Below are 19107 nucleotides of genomic sequence, written 5' to 3' on the forward strand. Positions count from 1 at the left end.
TACTAATGCCACCTTTTAATTTCCATATTTTCTTGAAGTCAAATTCAAAATTCTCAAACAGCCAGGGTGGGATTTGAATTCATTTTCTTTGGATTATTAGTGTTTCTGGTAAGGGATGAAGTAAGGGATAAATATTAAGTAGCCCATTGAAGGAATTTATAACATAAAGGGCACTTATTTATGGTCTTCACAGAATAGTTGTGCAACTCCATCTCCAAGCACCAGTAAAAAAAACCCAGAACACGTTTTAATAAAAATGAATTAGACTTATTCATTTACTGTAAAGCAGTAGCCCAGATGTTGCCCCCTACTTGGCATTAAAACTTGCTATAAAGCAGCAAATGCTCTGACTCACCATGAACACTGTATCAAGACATCTATTCATATATTACAGAGAAATATACAGAATTTATAAGATACAAACAAGCCATTTGGCCCAACCACATGAGCAAAAGTCCTCATGACATTTACCCACCATAATCCTATATCAATTCATCTCTTTTTCCTTCATTCACCTATGCAATCTAATACTGAATGTCGACATTGTCTCTGCCTAAACCACCAAATGCAGAAATGAGTTTCTCAGCCTCACAATTCTGCGTGAAGTGATTTTTTTCTGCTCTCTTTTCGAAATCTCTTGCATCTAATCTTGAAAATAGTCCCCTCATTCTAAAGCCATTAGCTACTTGAAACAGTCTGCTTCTAGTTATCCCATCCTTTTATATTCTTTATACAAAGTTATGCTCTTTAAGCATTGGGTAAATCACTAAATATACACATAGCAAATTTTCTACTTCTTTGTTGCTGCTGCAAAGGGAGTTGTGATTTTCCAAGCAGAAAGTATACTTTAAATGCTTTAGAATAGCAACACACAGGCAACAACCCATCTGACAATGGGGCATATCAGCAGAGTGCCTAAGGGTGCAAAAGGGGCTGAGGGTGGATTTGGTGAGATGCCGGTGGGTGTGAACATACTATGGCACGAAGGCCTGTTGGTTTAAAAGGGACTAAGTTCAGTATGGCTCCATTCTCCTACTAGGTTGCTATGCCTTGCTCCCATGTTACTGCTAGATCCCAGCAACCAAATTACTGCCAGAATCTTGACCCACAATGTTCCATACAGGCTTCTCAGTCCTGATGGACCACAAGATCCTGCTCCACACTGGTGATCCTGGGACCTCCTCTCAGTGTTCACAAGCCCCTACGGTTTCATGCCCAATGGCCCCAGATCACAGAACAATTCCCAATGCAATTAGTCCTTTCTGCCCATTGCCCATGGATCCTAAGGCCCCAATGAAGCCAGGTACCAAAACCTGCAACAGTGTTGCTGGAATTTCCTTTCCCAGTCTTCTTGGGCCCTGGGGATTACCCTGCCTATACCCTTCCCCTTCCCATCTCCAAATACTGACAGACCCTAGAACCCCATTAGAACAATGCTACACTTAAGAGACCCAATCTTAGAACTATCAGATTCCAGGCCTTAGTCACAGTTTGTCCAGGTATGCTATCACTTTGAATGAGTCAAGTGTCCCTGGTAACATTCCTAGCTCCAATACCTCCTCGGATTCAGTGTGAGCATTGTCAATAATGTAGCTCAGAGCTTTAGGCTTATAATTCTGGGACTTTCCATTTTCAGTAGTTAAAGCATCTATACTAGAGTGAAAAAAGTAGTAAGTCAACCCATATTGCTGTGCCATACGATGTAGTGTCCGGTCATTAGGTTATACTAGCTGAACCCTATGAACAGTCCCCATCTTACCACCTGATTAATGCTCCAAGGCAAGGAATTGCAGAACCACCTGAAAACTGAAAAAATATCTTTCACTTACAATATAAAATCTCCCACCGTCAAGGTGCAGATTTAATTTTGTTCCACTGCAAATAAATTTAGTGTGTACCTATGTAACTGAATTAATGCAATCAAGTTCAGCATTTATCTGTCAACCTGTATTGCCAAATTCATTATTTAACTACGTGACTGTCTCAATGTACCAAATTTAAAGAACCTGCTTTAAACTACCTCACATTCAGTGGCTGACTGAGAATTTGCAAAACGTTCTACAGGATTACAGCATTTATTTGATTTGAAAAGTAATCAATTTAATTTCAAGAAGTAAACTGGTAGCCACGAAACATCTGAGATGACATTTTTCCTGAGGATATTTCATTCATTAAGCACTTGTGAATCTTGTAATAAATTAAGACACAGAGAACAGGTAAAACATGCTAAAAATCAGGTAGAATTCAAGGAAAGACACTGAGGACTACAAATGCGTGAGAATGGGAATAAAGATATGCAACAAAATGTGAACAAGGATCTGAAAGGACAAGAAAGCTTTGAGAAATATAACGTATCTTAGGCTTCACAAAATGAGTGAAACAAATGTAAAAACAGATATTGAATCAGCAAATAAATGTAATCCTAGCATCCAATTACAAACTGAGCATTCAAATTTATACACTTATATATAAGGATGCAAAAGTGCCTATTGCACCTATTGTATAACACAACGTTGGGAAAAATTGTCAATGCGTGTGTTGTCTTCAAATTGCCATTGATTGGTATTTATAATGACAATTCAAATTATACTGCAGGCGGTGTGAAGACTTGCCTCTAATTCAAAAATCACCTACTCCAGTTAACTTGAGGTCAAACAAGGCTGTTAAAAGTAAAGGGGGTTGGGCGGACCTAATATTAACTAAAAGATAAGGGGAAAAAAGAAAAGGTCAGAGTATTAAAAAAAGAGGTGAAAATGCAGTCAATACTTCAGGAGCAGAAAAAGTTATAGGAAGCAATATTGATATATATTTTAAAAAGCAGGAGTTACAAAAATGAACAGCCTATTAAATTGCCTGTTACACAATAACAAGACCATCAGCAACATACTGAAAGAATTGGAGGCAATGATTAAGAGTGAGGAAATAGATGGAATGTGGCTGCAGACAGGACAGGATTGACAATTACATTTTTCAGACTATAGCAGATTGAGAAAAAAAAATTGGAAAGAAGGGTTGGTGGAGTAGCTCTGTTAATCAGAAATAGCACAATGGCAATAGCAAGGAAGGCCATAACTAACAAAGAGAATCCATATGGACTGAGATAAAGGCATTAGGGTATACTACAGACCATGGAATAGTGGAAAGCAAATGAGGGAAGAAATACATGAAATGAGTAAAAACTACAGCATTCCCAAAATCCTCCAAATAAAATACCTGGGAGAGGTAGTAAAAGGAGAGAAGGGTGCAGCTTTTACGAGTACAAGGTGCAGAAAGGCCCCCATTTATAAGAACTCCAACAACAGAGCAAGCACTGCTACACCTGATAATGGGAAATTTCCCAGGGCAGATAAGAGAAGTTAAGTGTGGGAGGACATTTGTAGAGTAGCGACCTCAACATCATAAAATTGAAAATCATGATTGAGAGGGATGTAGCCATTTCAAAGATCAAAGTAATAGATTTGAAAAATGCAACTATCAGTGAGTGGGGGAAACTAGAGAAAAATATTGACAAAGTAGTAGAACAGTGTGCAATATTTAAAGGTGAGATCAATGCAGTCACAAAACAGCTGAAAAAAGAATTTATGAGGAATTTCATTAAACAGGGAATGGTGAGTATATGGAACTTGCTGCCACATTGAGTGGTTGAAGCAGACAACATTGATCCATTTAAGGGGAGGCTTGAAGTATACATAAGGGAGAAGGAAGTAGGTATGGTGGGAAGAGGTAATTCGAGTGGCAAAGACCATGGGTCAAATGGCCCTGATTCTGCATTGCAAATTCTATGTGATTCATATTTTAGCTTGGAAAAAAAATCAAATTCAGCTGCTAAATTAAGCAATTTAAAAATAAAATGCAGCATCAAATGAGGGCAAAAGAAACATCTAATGACAAATATTCAGTGGTTATGGTTTGCTTCCTGCAACAGCACATTCGTCTATATAAGTATTTTATGCAAAGAAACATTCCATCAGGAAATTGGGCCCTGTTACTGGCCACTCCTTTAACAATCACAAGGAATCAGATGAATGAGCTCCTCCCTCGACCTCAGTCTGCTCACTGAATCCATTCACCAGGGCCTTGTCCTCACTCTCACTGGCAGCAGAACCCCAAGGGGAAAACTTCAAATGTTGGAAATCTGATGCAAAAACAGAAGATGCTGGAAATGTACAGGTGATGCAGCATATTATGATGTTTCAGATCTGTATCCCTTCATCAGAACTGAAGGCAGAAAACAAACGGGCATTTTAATGAGACTTAAAGAAAAGTGGAGTAAAGGGGTGAAGGCAAAGAAGAGGGTGAATCAGAAGGTAATCACAGAGATGGGATACCCGAGTTGAATAACCTGCACAGGTGATTAACAGAAAACTATCAGACATGTTCAGAATTATCAATGAGATGATACACAGATATAACAATATAAAAATAATGGGGTGTGTAATTATCCAGCTTACACAAACAAAACTATGAGAACCTCAATTTTGTCACATTTTGTTCATTTGGACCTCTCACGTGTCATTTCACTCCACATTTTATTTTAACACATTTTTATCTCTACAAGGTCGCACTAATGCTCTTTTCAGATCAAGTTTTTATTCAGCAGTTTGCAGGTCATTTAATCTATGAACTGCTTCTCTGAGATTGATGCATTTGTTGATTCCCAATGCCTTTTGATTCCATTTTGACACCTTATAAAAGAGCCCGTTTCTTTCTCAGCTCTCAGTCACAATGAACAAACTACACCCAAAACACTGATCTGTCTTTTCTTTACACAGGTGCTAATTGACCTGCTGTGCATTTTCAGCATTTTCTGTTTTTATATCAACCATTTCCACGATCAGCAATGTGGACATCAGGACTTCCTCATCAACACCAACGATGGATTCAAAGCTCATGTCGGCTAGCATTGCAGCACTGAACTCACGTATTTAGAGATAGACAGTTTTGGAGTTGTCTGCTCACAAGAACATAAGAAATAGGAGCAAGAGTTGGTCATTCAGCCCCTTGAGCTTGCTCTGCCATTAAATAAGATCATGGCTGATCTTTGGTCTCAACTTCACTTTCCTGTCTACCCCCCATAGCCCCTGACTTCCTTCGATCAAAAAGTCAGCCTTGAATGGTCCAGCCTGGACTGCTCTGTGGGGAAGAGAGTTCCACAAACTAATCACCCTATGAGAGGAAAAACATCCCCTCATTTCAGTCTTAAGTGGAAGACCTCTATTTTTTAAACAATGCCCGCTGTTGTCTGTGTCAACCCTCAACTGTGTTCAATAGGCGCACTGAATTCTGAATTCAGTGGCGAGACCCATTTACAATACACTCTGCTTTCTGACACTGGCGCTTCACATAGGTCTCATAGTTGTCATCCATAAAGGAAACTTCTGTCTTATGCTGCCATGCCTGTGACACATGTGGTCCTCAGAAAGAGCCAGAGAGAGAAATTTTTTTTATCCTTTCTGTAAGTTACAGTAAGGGTAGCATCACAAAAACATTAGTGGGTTCAGGCCTTCCAATCAGCAGCAGCTAGCCTTTCCTCGACTAATGCTAGTCCAACCATGTCAGTAATTTGTTGCTTAACAATTTTTCCCACTTATGCACTTTTTAGTGCTGAACATTTGTGTGCTGCTTGTGTGGCGTAAAAAAAATGGCCATTTCACTGACTTTAAAGATGTCTTCAGCATTCTATCAAGAAAAAAAATGTTGACAAATAATATTACATGCCCAGTTGCCAATCTCTTCTGTGGGAGCGCCACTTGCTTCCCCATATATGGACTTGGGCTGCAGTTTGATAGTTTCACACAGATAAATATCTATCCATCAACAGAATCTATATTATGATTAAAATGGAACACCTGGTAACATCAACTGCCAACAACATTCCAAAAGTGTCACTTAAAATATATATATTTTCTATATATAAAGAATTCTCCAGGAAAACAAGATACTGAGACCAGAATGGCTGTAGCCTTCTTGTTACTTGTTCATGAGATGTGAATGTTTCTGGCAAAAGTCAGCATTTATTTCCCATACCCATCTGCCCCTGAGAAAGTGGTGATGAGCCACCTTCTTGAACCACAGCAGCCAGTGTGGTGTGCACCTACAGTGCCTGTTCAGTACGGAATTCAAGGACTTTGACCCAGCGATGAAGAAGGAACCGCTATATTTCCAAGCCTGCTAAATGATCACTGTGACCTCATCCAGTGATTGCGCAGCAAGTAAGTTTTCGAATGAGACAAATATTTAGACTTTCACAAAACAATAGCATTTTGCAATGTATAATGTTCCAGTTCTTAGCGGTCAATGCATTCTATGATGAAAGATTTGCTGGCAACATACAGGTATTAAACGTCTTGTCTATACAACAATGATATTTCCTGCAACACTTTAATTTGCAGCATGTATGTTTATAATCTTTGCCTGTTGTGCTTATACTTAATTTCCAATCTTAAATTTACCTTCCAATGAGTCTTCCCAGCTTGATCACAATCTGTGTGAAGCATTTGACTCTGCTCTCCACCACAAACTATCTCAGGCCTGTTACAATCAGGCATATTTCACAATGATACTCCTCCTTGCTCTTGCCCTTTTCTGTTCCACATTGCCAGTTGCCTCTGCTCCTCGTGTTGGAAGGCTGTGCTTCTGGCCATTGCTGGGAATGCACTTTGAATTGTTTTTAGTAAACATGTCAAAAGTACTTAAACAACTGAAAGTCCATTCCCAGTATTACCTGCAAATGTATGGGGGAGTTCCCTACGGTGATTTTTCTGTTATTTAAAATACTTTCACTGTCAATTGTCAATAAATGTCATAGTTACACTCCAAGTTTGATACTGGGGGACTTGCATTGTTAAAACCTTCTGCTTGAGGGTATGTATTCCTGGTGAGTGACAGTACACAGAATTGGGATTGCCATATTGAGGAACTATTGCAGGAGTGCTTAAGATAGGGGTCAGTTGCTTTTTTTCATTCATTTACAGGATGTGGGCACCAATGGCTAGGCCAGCATCAATTGCCCATCCCCAATTATATTCGAGAATCTGGTGGTGAACTCCATTCTTGAACCGCTGCAGTTCATGTGGTGTAGGTACACCCACGGTGTTGTTAGGCGTGGAGTTCCAGGATTTTGACCCAGCGAGTAAAGGAACTGCAATATATTTCCAAAGTCAGGACAGTGAGTGGTATCGAGGAGAACTTCCAGGTGATGGTGTTCCCATGTACCTGCTGCCCATGTCCTTCCAGATGGTAGCAGTCACTGGTTTAGAAGGTGCTGTCTAAGGAGCCTTGATAAGTTTCTGCAGGGCATCTTGCAGATGGTACACACTGCTGCCACTGTTCGTTGGTGGTGGAGGGAGTGAGTGTTTGTGGACGTGCTCTTGTAGCCACAGTATTTATGTGGATAGTCCAGTTTAGTTTCTGGTCAATGGTTAACTCCCAGGATTTTAAAGTGAAGGATTCAGCAATGGTAATGCCATTGAATGTCAAGGTTAGATTCTCTCCTGTTGGAGATGTCATTGCCTGGCAAAAATGTTATTTGTTGCTTGTCAGCCCAAGCCTAGATATTGTCCAGATCTTGCTGCATTTAGACATGGACTGCTTCAGTGTCTGAGGAATCGTCAATAGTGCTGAACATTGTGCAATCATCAGTGAACATCCCCACTTCTGACCTTATCATGGAAGGAAGGTCATTGATGAAGCAGCTGAAGATGTTTGGGCCGAGGACACGATCCTGAGGAACTCCTGCAGTGATGTCCTGGAACTGAGATGACTGACCTCCAACAACCACAACCATCTTCCTTTGTGCTAGGTACGATTCCAACCAGCAGAGAGCTTTTCCCCCCTGATTCCCTTTGACTCCAGTTTTGCTAGGGCTCCTTGATGCCGCACACGGTCTAATGCTGCCATAATGTCAAAGGCAGTCACTCTCACCTCACCTCTGGAGTTCAGCTTTTTTCCATGTCTGAACCAAGGCTGTAATGAGGTCAGAAGCTGAGTGGCCCTGGTGGAACCCAAACTGAACGTCAGTGAGCAGGTTATTGCTAAGCAAGTGCCACTTGATAGCACTGTTGATGACCCCTTCCATTACTTTACTGATGATCGAGAGTAGACTGATGGGGTGGTAATTGGTCATGTTAAGATTTATCCTGCTCTTCGTGTACAAGTCATACCTAGGCAATTTTCCACATTGCCAGGTAAACATGAGTGTTGTAGATGCACTGGAACAGCTTGGCTAGGGGCGCAGCAAGTTCTGGGGCATAAGTCTTCAATACTATCGCTGGAATATTTTCAGGGCCCATAACCTTTGCAGTATTGAGTGCCTTCAGCCGTTTCTTGGTATCACATGGAATAAATCGAATTGGATGAAGACTGGCATCTGTGATGCTGGGGACCTCCAGAGGAGGCCGAGGTGGATCATCCACTCAACACTTCTGGCTGAAGAATGTTGCAAATGATTCAGCCTTATCTTTTGGATCACTGAGGATGGGGATATTTGCGGAGCCTCCTCCTCCAGTGAGTTGTTTAATTGTCCACCACCATTCACGGCTGGATGTGGCAGGACTGCACATCTTTGATCTGATCTGTTGGTTGTGGAATTGCTTAGCTCTGTCTATCACTTGCTGCATATGCTGTTTGGCACGCAAGTAGTCCCATGTTATAGCTTCACTAGGTTGACACCTCATTTTTAGGTATGTCTGGTTCTGCTTCTGTCATGCCTTCCTGCACTCTTCATTGAATCAGGCTTAATCCCCTGGCTTGGTGGTAATGGTAGAGTTGGGAATATGCCGAGCCATGAGGTTTACAGATTGTGGTTGAGTACAATTCTGCTGCCTCTGATGGTCCACAGAGCCTCATGGATGCTGAGTCTTGAGTTGCTAGGTCTGTTTGAAATCTATCCCATTTAGAACAGTGTTAGTCCATACAACACAATGGAGGGTATCCTCTTTGTCTCCACAAGGACTGTACGGTGGTCCTACTAGTGCTATCATGGACAGATGCATCTACTTCAGGCAGGTTGGTGAGGATGACATCATGTATGTTTTTCCCTTTTATTAGTTCCCTCACCAACTGCCGCAGACCCAGTCTAGCAGCTATATCTTTTCAGCCAGCTGGGTCTGTGGTGGTGCTACCGAGCCACTCTTGTCCCCCACCCCAAAATACATTCTGCACCCTTGCCACCCTCAGTGCTTCCTCCAAGTGGTGTTCAACATGGAGGAGTATTGATTCATCAGCTGATTGGGGGTGGGACAGTACGTGGTAAACGACAGGAGGTTTTCTTGCCCACGTTTGACCTGCTACAATGAGACATGGGGGCCGGAGTCGATGTCGAGGACTCTCAGGGCAACTCCCTCCCCGTTGTAAACTACTGTGCCGTCACCTCCTCAGGGACGGTGATGGTGGTGTCTGGGACATCATCTGTAAGGTATGATTCTGTGAGTATGACTATGTCAGGCTGTTGCTCGACTATTCTGTGAGACAACTCTCCCAATTTTGGCACAAGCCCAAGGACTTTGCAGGGTCAACATGGTTGGGTTTTCCGTTGTCCCTTCCGGTGCCTAGGTCAATGCCAGGTGGTCCGTCCAGTTTCATTCCTTTTTATTGAGGGCACATAGAGTTAATCACATTCCTGCAGATCTGGAGTCACATGTAGGCCAGAACAGGGGAGAATGGCAGGTTTCCTTTCCTAAAGTGAACCAGATGGGTTTTTACGAAAATCGTAATAGTTTCATGATTATCACTAGACTTCTAATTCCAGGTTTTTATTGGTTTCGAACCAGAGCGTTCCCCTGGGTCCCTGGATTACCAATCCAGTGACAATACCACTATGTCACCGCCTCCCCTAATTTAAAGCAGATTGTCTCTGAGTAACTGTGCATCTAAATGTATCTGCTAAATTTATTTTTATATTAATTTATTGGAAGAGCTGGATGCTAACCAAGCAAAGTTGTTAAATCACTCAAAAAATCCAATTCCTTTCACACCACTTGTAACTAAAGTTTGTCATGTCCAAAATAAAATTTTAAACTTCATGAGAACATGAAGATTACATCACTCTCACAATGTGATGAAACTTGCCCATAAAGTTGTCTTTTATGTGCTTGATGGGCTACCTTAATGTTTTACATGAAGTCTTCAGCCTCCCAAAGAAGCCTGGTATTGAAGTTTCTATTCTGACCTCAAGCAATTACTCTGCTAGATGCAGGAAATTCTGTAGCCCGAGTGTGCACAGTACATCCAAGCCCCCACTGTGTATCAGTCGAATTCTCTCAGCGCTGTTTGTCTTGTGACACAACAGTTGACTTACTGCCTGCAAATAATTCCAAATACACAGGGGAACAACTTTTCAATCAGGCAATATTTACTTTTAGCTACCATGACTGTTGGATTAAACTGCAGAAGTTTTACTTCAGAGAAAGTCAGATCAGAAAGGGGCAGGAAACAGCTGCAATCCTTTCTGTTATTTATACCTAGAAAGCCATATAAGGAATTTACTTTTCTCAGTGGAAAGCCTTTCTTTCCCTTTCATTTTAATTTCAGTGTAGTTAAGGATCAGTTGAACAGATCAAGCGCAGGTGATAAAACACAGTTTGAGGTGAATTTTAAAAGTTTTCCACAGGCACCTCCTCTCACCACTCCCAGGCAGAGATATTTATTATCAGTTATCGCACACCCTGAGACTGCCTTACAACACTTGATCTCAGCATCAACTCTAATGCTTCCAACCCTTCAGATCGCTCAATTACTACTAATGCCAAAAACACCCAGTAAACCCATCCAAATATTCCACTCCCCAATGGTATCAGACCTTAAGATTCCTCTCCGCAGCATACCATAGCCTGTACCTGCAAGCAATGTAACTTCTCACACAGTTGCTACTAGAATAAAACTCAGAAACAGCTCTGCCACTACTGTTAAGCCTCGTGTAAGTAACCTCCAATCTGCTACATGCATGCAGAGCTTTATAAAAGGTAAAGTATACTATATATAGTTAAGTGAACATATATAATCATCAAGACCATTCATTTGTAATATTCATGAAAGAACAAATCATGGATTTTGATGCCCAAAAAACTGGTAAAAATTCCATAATGCTATATAATTAGAGCAGAATTAGCTTCAATGGCCCTGATAATAAATAGCACGTTATCTGATATAACACCCCATTTGTTATAAAAGTGTATCCAACCACTCTGCCAAATAAATCTGGTTCAGATTGAAAACAACACAATAAAACACGATACACCCAGCACACATTTCTCTTCCATCAAGCTAAAATGCATGTCATACTTTAAAAAAGGGACAAACCCACGGAAAATACAGAGAAACTTTCCAGGACAGCAAAGAGCAAGAGTCAAAATATCTAAATATTTTAACTAACTTTTCCAAACCCAGCATTTTGATTTGTAGACCCAATGGCAATCAGACTCTGAATTAACTCACCCTGTTTACCTAACAACAATTAGCCTAAGAGGGACAGACCTTTATTTTAGTAACAGGATAACACACTGTGCATTAATTATATAAGGGCCCTGTCCTTTAACAATAGTATATTATCTACTTACCGTGAACCATGCCACAGGAGATTTATATCGAGTGTGTGTGTGTTTGTGTGTGTGGTGATATATATTGAACAACCATTTTTAAAAGGTATAACTTCCAATTTCTTTCGTCTTAACACATCGCTCACACTGTACCATTATCATTTCATGAAACTTACTTGGCAGTTGATTCTTCATCATATTTGGCTTTCAAATCAAATAGTTCAGTCTGAGTTGATTCCAGGGCTGCAAAAGAAAAATATTTTCCAGAGGAGCCAAAAGTGAAAACAGTTTAGTGAAAATTTCCTAGCACAAGTTAAACGCTTACTAAATCTAGACCTTTCCAGGGTCTTTGAAGTCATGTTTTTCAAGTATCCTAGTATTATGAAGAATATTACAGGACAGGTCACTATTAGAATTTAGGGAGAAGGCTGCCTCAAGCTGTAAGACTAGCAGGGCCCAAACAAACCAACAGCAGAACAAACTGGCATGTTTTCCACAACTTCAAGCTTAACTCTCAAATTATTCTTCTTTAGTTCATAAATAGCTAACTAAACAATAAATTACTTACCAACATTTTTGTTAGGCTATAGTTTCCTTTCTAATGATTTTTTTGTGAGCTAGACAATAGAACACTATCTATTTTGGGAACCTAATATCAAATGTTAAGTATAAGATGTTTAGAAACAGAATGAAGCTCCCTCTAACTGTCCCAAAACAACCCGATTGCACCAAGATATATTTCTTCCATTTCCCACACAAGTCATCCTATGTACTGACTGACTTCAATATCACAGGGCCCATATTCACTAGAAACAAGGTTGACAATAACAAATTGTCTACAAGACACAGCAGAGGTGGTGGCACAGTGGTAAACAGTTGGGAGGGAGTTGTTCTGAGAGTCGTCAATACTGACTCCAGAGCCCATGAAGTCTCATGGCACAGGGTCAAACATAGACAAAGAAAGCTGCTAATTATTTACTGTCCTCCTTCAGAATCTGCACTCCTCCATTTGGATACCACTTGGAAGAAGCACTGATGTAGGAACTTTATACTCAGTACCTAGTAAGGGCCACCATCTGATCAGTCAAAGCTGGATTTGAATCCAGTTCCACACCTGCATTAACTAGCCCTCTATTTATAGTATTAGATCATAGCAAATATAATTATAACCCTCTTGAACATGGACATGGCTTTTAAAATCAAATCAACATATTTTTCTAATGTAGGATTAACGGAAAGTTCTATTAACTGTCATCTGCACTGTCAGAGATTTTCCCATTACCACATGGAAACCCAACAGAAGTGACATTTCCATATGTTCTTTTGAACTGGGAATATCACCTAATGCAATGTCTGAAATGTTGCCCTCCTAAAAGATTTTCACCCAAATCATTAACCTACTCTGTATTTCTAGCATTTTCTATGCTTATTCCAAATTCGAGCCTTCACAATGATTTCTGTTTATCTAGAATTAGAGCACGAAAAGAGGTTGCTTGGTGCATTGTGTCAGCTCTTTGAAAGCACTAGTCCCATTCCTCTGCTCTTTTCCCATAGTCCTCCAAACTTCTCCTTTCCATGTTCGTAATTCAATTCCCCTTTTGAAAGTTATTCTTGAATCTGCTTCCACTACACATTTAGGCAGTACATGTCAGATCACAACAACTTACCACATATATATAAAATAATTATCTTCCAATTATCCTATCATCTCACAATTTGCTAATTGTCTTAAACCTATGTCCTGTGGTTACTGATCTGTCTGCCAGTGAAAATGGTTTCTCCTTATCTATTCCATCAAAATCCCTCAATGCTTCAAACACCTCTATTAAAGCTCTTCTTAACCTCTTAAAATACATACAAAATGTAAAAGGTTATTATTTATTTGAAAACATTTTAATATGTTCAGTACTTTTAGTATATCAGTGTGCATATAATAGTCAAACAATGAGGCACATGAAACCCTGAAGCCACAGGATCAAAATCATCCTCTTACCTGTTTGTAAAACTTGAACCTTGTGATCAGCCTCCTCAAATTTGGAGGCCAAAGATGTTTGAGTCTCCTGCAACTTCCTGCAAGATAAATTATGGGAACTGTTAAAGAGTCCATAATCAAGGCAATTTAAGCAGCATACACATCTTCTATATGAGAAAGACTAAGGCTTCATCCAGACTTTTCTACATTATTATTTTGACTTCTTCGCTTTGGTCTTTCATATTTTCATATGTTAAGATTTTTCAATTTGATAAGCTGCTCATTTTTAAATTTTTTTCCTCCTCTTTTAACAATAACTGTATTTCAAATCGGTTCTACTTGTAATTATTTCCAGTTTCTTTTTTAAGTTCCTGTTGATGTCTCACTATTAAATAGTTCCTTTACAAAAGTATTGGTTGAGTAAACTATTTTTAATTTGTTTACATGACCAGCAGTGAATGGCGTCAGTACTTCATTCTAGGTCATCATGACAAAGATTCTGCATTGTTCTTATAAATCTTATTTCTCCCCAATCAATTTGAAGGCAATGCTCCTTTAAAATCTTCCAAAAAAGATTACTCCTGCATTGTAAAGATTACAAAGCAGTTCACCTCACAACTGCTGTTTTTCCTTTTATTCATTTATAAGGAGTTATTGCTGATTTTCAAAACAATTTCTGACACAACAGAGGTGCCAAAGAACACAACTTATATGGGAGGACAGAAAATACTGGAACACAAGGTCCACTATTATCTGAAAATAGAACAATACTATTTTAGGATGTTATTCTTTTTTTCCCCTTCTTTAATTTGTTGTGTGTTCTAATATTAGCTAAAGCTATTTTGAAGTTAAAGCTACATTTGCATTCTGCCAAGTGCTAGTCAGTAGTGAGCCCAAATTCTCTGTTGGCATACTATTTTCTACCCATAGGAGTGGCGAGCTGTTATTTCTGCTGTATTAAGCTCCAGCAGTAACAGAATACAAAAGCCGCAGTAGAAGATCCACAGTGCATGCAAATGCTTCTAGTTTTCACATGCCTACCAGTGTAACTTCTATATTTTTATTAAAGAACATGATGCAAAGCTAAAGGAGGCAAAAATCAAATACCGTACAGCAGTTAATTATCACAACAAATTTGAACAAGAATATATATGTACATATAATTGCAGGTAGGACAAAACGAAGATACAGATTTTTTCCATTTTTCACGGAGCAGTGGCTGCATCATGTCCACCCTATCCCCAACTAAATCTACAACCTATTGTTCTGTGCAGTGGAACACTCTAAAGTTACAATGCTGGCTAGGCTGTGGGGAACTGAAGATTCAGAAATTTCATGCAGCTGTAGAGTTGATTCTACTGGCCTGAATAGGGCCATGACAGCAATAGCTTGTCCCGAAACAATGGAAATTTCTACTGAGGTTGACACTTAGATGTGAGATGAGGAATAACTGCAACAAGAAACGGTGATGCCTACCTATTGACATGAAAAAACTGATGTTTATAATTTTGAAAACAAAACGCATGATACATTTTTAACTTAGATGTTTGTTGTGTAGCTATAGACTTGATTTTATTCATTCTTGCCAAGTAACACAAATCAATGCTATAAACCTCAATATTATGAGAACTACATAGACACACAAGCGGCCTAAAATATGATTCACACAGAACAATTAATGGCATTGTCCAAGTTGTAGTGCCAGTGAACAAAGTAACCTAAATCAATTGAGAAAAAACTACCAGAGAAATTAGAGAATAAGTTTATTTCAATTAATGTATGAATAGTACAGTGACATTATTCCTCACTTCCAGCTCACACTATGCTATCTATGCACTATTTAATGCTGTATGTGCCCCCCAACACAGCATCCATGGACTGAATTCTAGCTAATGGGGGTGACAGGTGACCATGAATATCTCACTAATGTTTGATAATCTCAGTCTGGGAGAGTAGTCTGAAATCCAACAGGTTTTGTCCTTCTGCCTTTCAAAGAGGATCTCACCTACACTCAAGTGCTATTCATTCTCACTAACAGCTGGTGTTGTTCGAGTGCCCAAGCACTAATGTCAATCAAGGAAGTGAAACCTGGTCTCACAATCCGCAGCCCTTATGCTCGTATAGCGTATCACAGAACCATTCTTTAATACAGTACTTCTATGGCAAACAAATAATGCTGTCTTCATATTCAAAAAAAATCAACAACCCCTTTGATAAGCGACATCAAAAAGAAATACAAATGTAGTGTAAGCAAATTGTGTTAAAAGTCTGGGAGCTGGGGTAGTCTGACATCATTTTTGATTGAGGGGCTTATTTGGCAACCATGTGCAGCCCCAGAATCAAGTCCCATTGAAGAGTTCTCAGAACCAGCTTTGCAGCTGTTGCATCCACATGCTGACATGTTTTATCAGTTTTTAACCAAACCACTCAGAGGCAATCTTATACGATAGTAAGAGAACATTCTGTTCATATTACTGAGTAGAAACAGACCCTCCTACAGCCAGTCAATGGTAGCAATAATACTACAATAATGGAGGAAATAACTTAATAATCTGATGAGTTCTTCGACCAGAAAGCTGTTATTGAAATGCCTGCTTCCAACAGAGTGAACATAAAAAAACACGGTGTAAAAAATGAAATGCAAAAAGATACATTAACTCACCTTTCCTTTTCTGTGAAGTCATTCTGTAATTTCTGCTCTTTCTCAAGTGCGAGGCTTTCTGCTCTGCTGCTCAAGGTCTGCTCATATTCTTTGATTTTTTCTTTAAGTGCTTTTATTGTTACCTCTGTAGAAACAAGAAGTGTTTACACAGCTATTGTGCAGTTATACACAGGGAGGTTTCCTGTATTCTGAATGCTTGCTGTGATTTAAACTGTAACTTTACAGTCCTGACATATAATCAATTGATGCTAGTCCCTTTGGAGACCCATTACTCCTTAAATGTTAAATTGAACTTCAAATGTTTAGGTTGAGAAGGATCAATGGGTTTTGCTTTAGAGGATACTCCAGGCTCAATGAAATGACTCAAAGAAAATCAATGTCAAAATATAATATCACTTTATTGACTAGACTCAAATTAGCTTCTGTTCACGAAAGACCACAGAAGTCACTTGGAATTTTAGGTCTAGGAAGTCAGCCAACATGGTCAATTATAAAAGAATCAAAGAATGATTACAAAACAGAAGAAGGTCATTCAGCCCATCAAGTCTGGGGTAGCTCTCTACAAGAGCAATTCAGCGAGTCCCACTCCCCACCCTTGCCCCATAATGCTGCACCATGCTTTATCTTCAGGTGATTATGCAATTCTCTTTGGAAAGCCACAAATGAATCTGCCTTCATCACACCCTCAGGCAGTGCATTCCAGTTCCTAACTGCACACTGTGCAAAAAGTGTTCTCTCATGGCACTTTTGGTTCTTTTGCCAATCACCTTAAATCAGTGTGCTCTGGTTCTCAAACCTTCCATCAATGGTAACAGTTTTTTTCCCTATCTACTCTGTCTAGACCCATCATGCTTCTTTAATCCTGCTTCTCCAGCCTATTCTGATAATTGAAGTTCCTCATCCCAGGAACCATTCATCTCATTTTTTCCCGAAAACATCAACTTTCTCACCTTCCCTTCTCGAACATGTTGAATGTTTGCTCTAATACTTTTTCATATGTCAGGCACCTCTGCTACCTTGCCCAAGTAGCTTTAATTCCCAGCCATGTACTTAGCTGGTAGCACTCTCGCCTAAGTCATACGGTTCTGGCTTCAGGAACGTAGTTTAAACCATGGCGTGTCGTTCCTGATGGTGGAACTATAAGTGGGCGCTACTTCGCTTGCTACCTCTTTGCCAGTTCTCATGTGATTCCAATCAAAGTTTAAAGTGCTGGCGGCAGGCACAGGAAATATGTGCAATCACACGGCAGGGGAACCTTTTCAATGGTGAAACCTGCCGTCAGCTGACAATGCAGCAGGTACGAGTGAGCTACGAAAAAGCCACCTGATCAAACAGGAAGGCTCTGCATCACGGCCACAAACTTCCTGCCCAACTCCACTGCCATTAACAGATGACTTATTGAGAGTACAAAGGTGGTAAGGGTGTTCTATAAATTTAAATTTCATTTGTAAATATTTTACATTACATTGGTTTCACTTTATTCATGTGTGCATCATTGTTATTTGCTGAGACTAGCTTAATTAGAGAGTTCAATGTACGAGCACGTCTCAAGTTGGCACCCTTCGATGGTTACTGGGGAGTTACGGACGTTTATTTATTTATATTCATTTACAGGATTTGGGCATTGCTGGCTAGGCCAGCATTTATTGCCCATCCCTAATTGGCCTTGAGAAGGTCGTGGTGAGCTGCCTTCTTGAACTGCTGCAGTCCATGTGGTGTAGGTACACCCACAGTGTCGTCAGGCAAGGAGTTCCAGGATTTTGACCTAGCCACAGTGAAGAAAAGGTGATATATTTCCAAATCAGGATGGTGAGTGGCTTGGAGGGGAACTTCCAGATGGTAGTGTTTCCATCTATCTGCTGCCCTTGTCCTTCTAGATAGTAGCAGAAGTGGATTTAGAAGGTGCTGTCTAAGGAGCATTGGTGAGTTTCTGCAGTGCATCTTGTATATGGTACATACTGCTTTCATTGTTCAGTGGTAGTGGAGGGAGTGAATGTTTGTGAAAGGGGTGCAAATCAAGCGGGCTGCTTTGTCCTGTATGGTGATAAGTTTCTTAAAACTTGTTGAAGCTGCACTCATCCAGGCAAGTGGAGAGTATTCCATCACACTCTTGACCTGTGCCTTGTAGATGGTGGACAGGCTTTGGGGAGTCAGGAGGTGAGCTACTCGCCGCAGGATTCCTAGCCTCTGACCTGCTCTTGTAGCCATAGTATTTACAGTTCAGTTTCTAGTCAATGGTAACCCCCTAGAACGTCATAGTGGGGGACTCAGCAATGGTAATGCCATTGAATGTCATGGGGTGAGTGGTTAGATTCTCCCTTTTTGGAGATGGTCATTGCCTGCCACTTCTGTGGCATGAATGTTACTTGCCACTCGTCAGCCCAAGCCTGGGTATTGTCCAAATCTTGCTGCATATTGACATGGGCTGCTTCAGTACATGAGGAGTCACAAATGGTACTGATTATTGTGCAATTATCCTCAGTTATGACCTTATGATGGAAGGAAGGTCTTTGATGAAGTAGCTGAAGATGGTTGGGCCTAGGACAGTACCCTGAGAAGCACCTGCAATGATGTCCTGGAGCTGAGAAGACTGACCTCCAACAACGACAACGATCTTCCTTTCAGCTACGTATGACTCCATCCAGCAGAGAGTTTTCCCCAATTCCCATGACTCCATTTTCGCTAGGGCTCCTTGATGCTGCCTTGATGTCAAGGGCAGTCACTCTCACCTCACCTCTGGAGTTCAGCTCTTTTGTCCATGTTTGAACCAAGGCTGTAATAAGGTCAGAAGCTGAGGGACCCAAGCGGGAATCAAACTGAACATCAGTGAGCAGGTTATTGCTAAGCAAGTGCCGTTTGGTCGCACTGTTGATGATCCCTTCCATTACTTTACTGATGATTGAAAGTAGGCTGATGGGGTGGTAATTGGCACGGTTGAA

At 40.3% G+C, this 19107-nt stretch overlaps 1 protein-coding gene across 7 annotated transcripts in view; it reads right to left on the minus strand.

The window, feature by feature from the left end:
• The window catches only part of LOC144684663 (protein CASP-like), a 651698-nt gene that overhangs the window by 310449 nt on the left and 322142 nt on the right, over positions 1-19107 (minus strand). For all 7 annotated transcript variants that reach the window (XM_078548749.1, XM_078548745.1, XM_078548743.1 and 4 more), the window contains exons 6-8: positions 16169-16292; positions 13528-13604; positions 11711-11777 (exon numbers count right to left, since the gene is read on the minus strand). In XM_078548749.1, coding sequence (XP_078404875.1) covers positions 11711-11777; positions 13528-13604; positions 16169-16292 — 268 coding nt within the window. The remainder of the gene's footprint in view (positions 1-11710; positions 11778-13527; positions 13605-16168; positions 16293-19107) is intronic.

Source organism: Cetorhinus maximus, chromosome 9, assembly GCF_964194155.1.
Source record: "Cetorhinus maximus chromosome 9, sCetMax3.hap1.1, whole genome shotgun sequence".
In the NCBI taxonomy this organism is placed as follows: domain Eukaryota; kingdom Metazoa; phylum Chordata; class Chondrichthyes; order Lamniformes; family Cetorhinidae; genus Cetorhinus; species Cetorhinus maximus.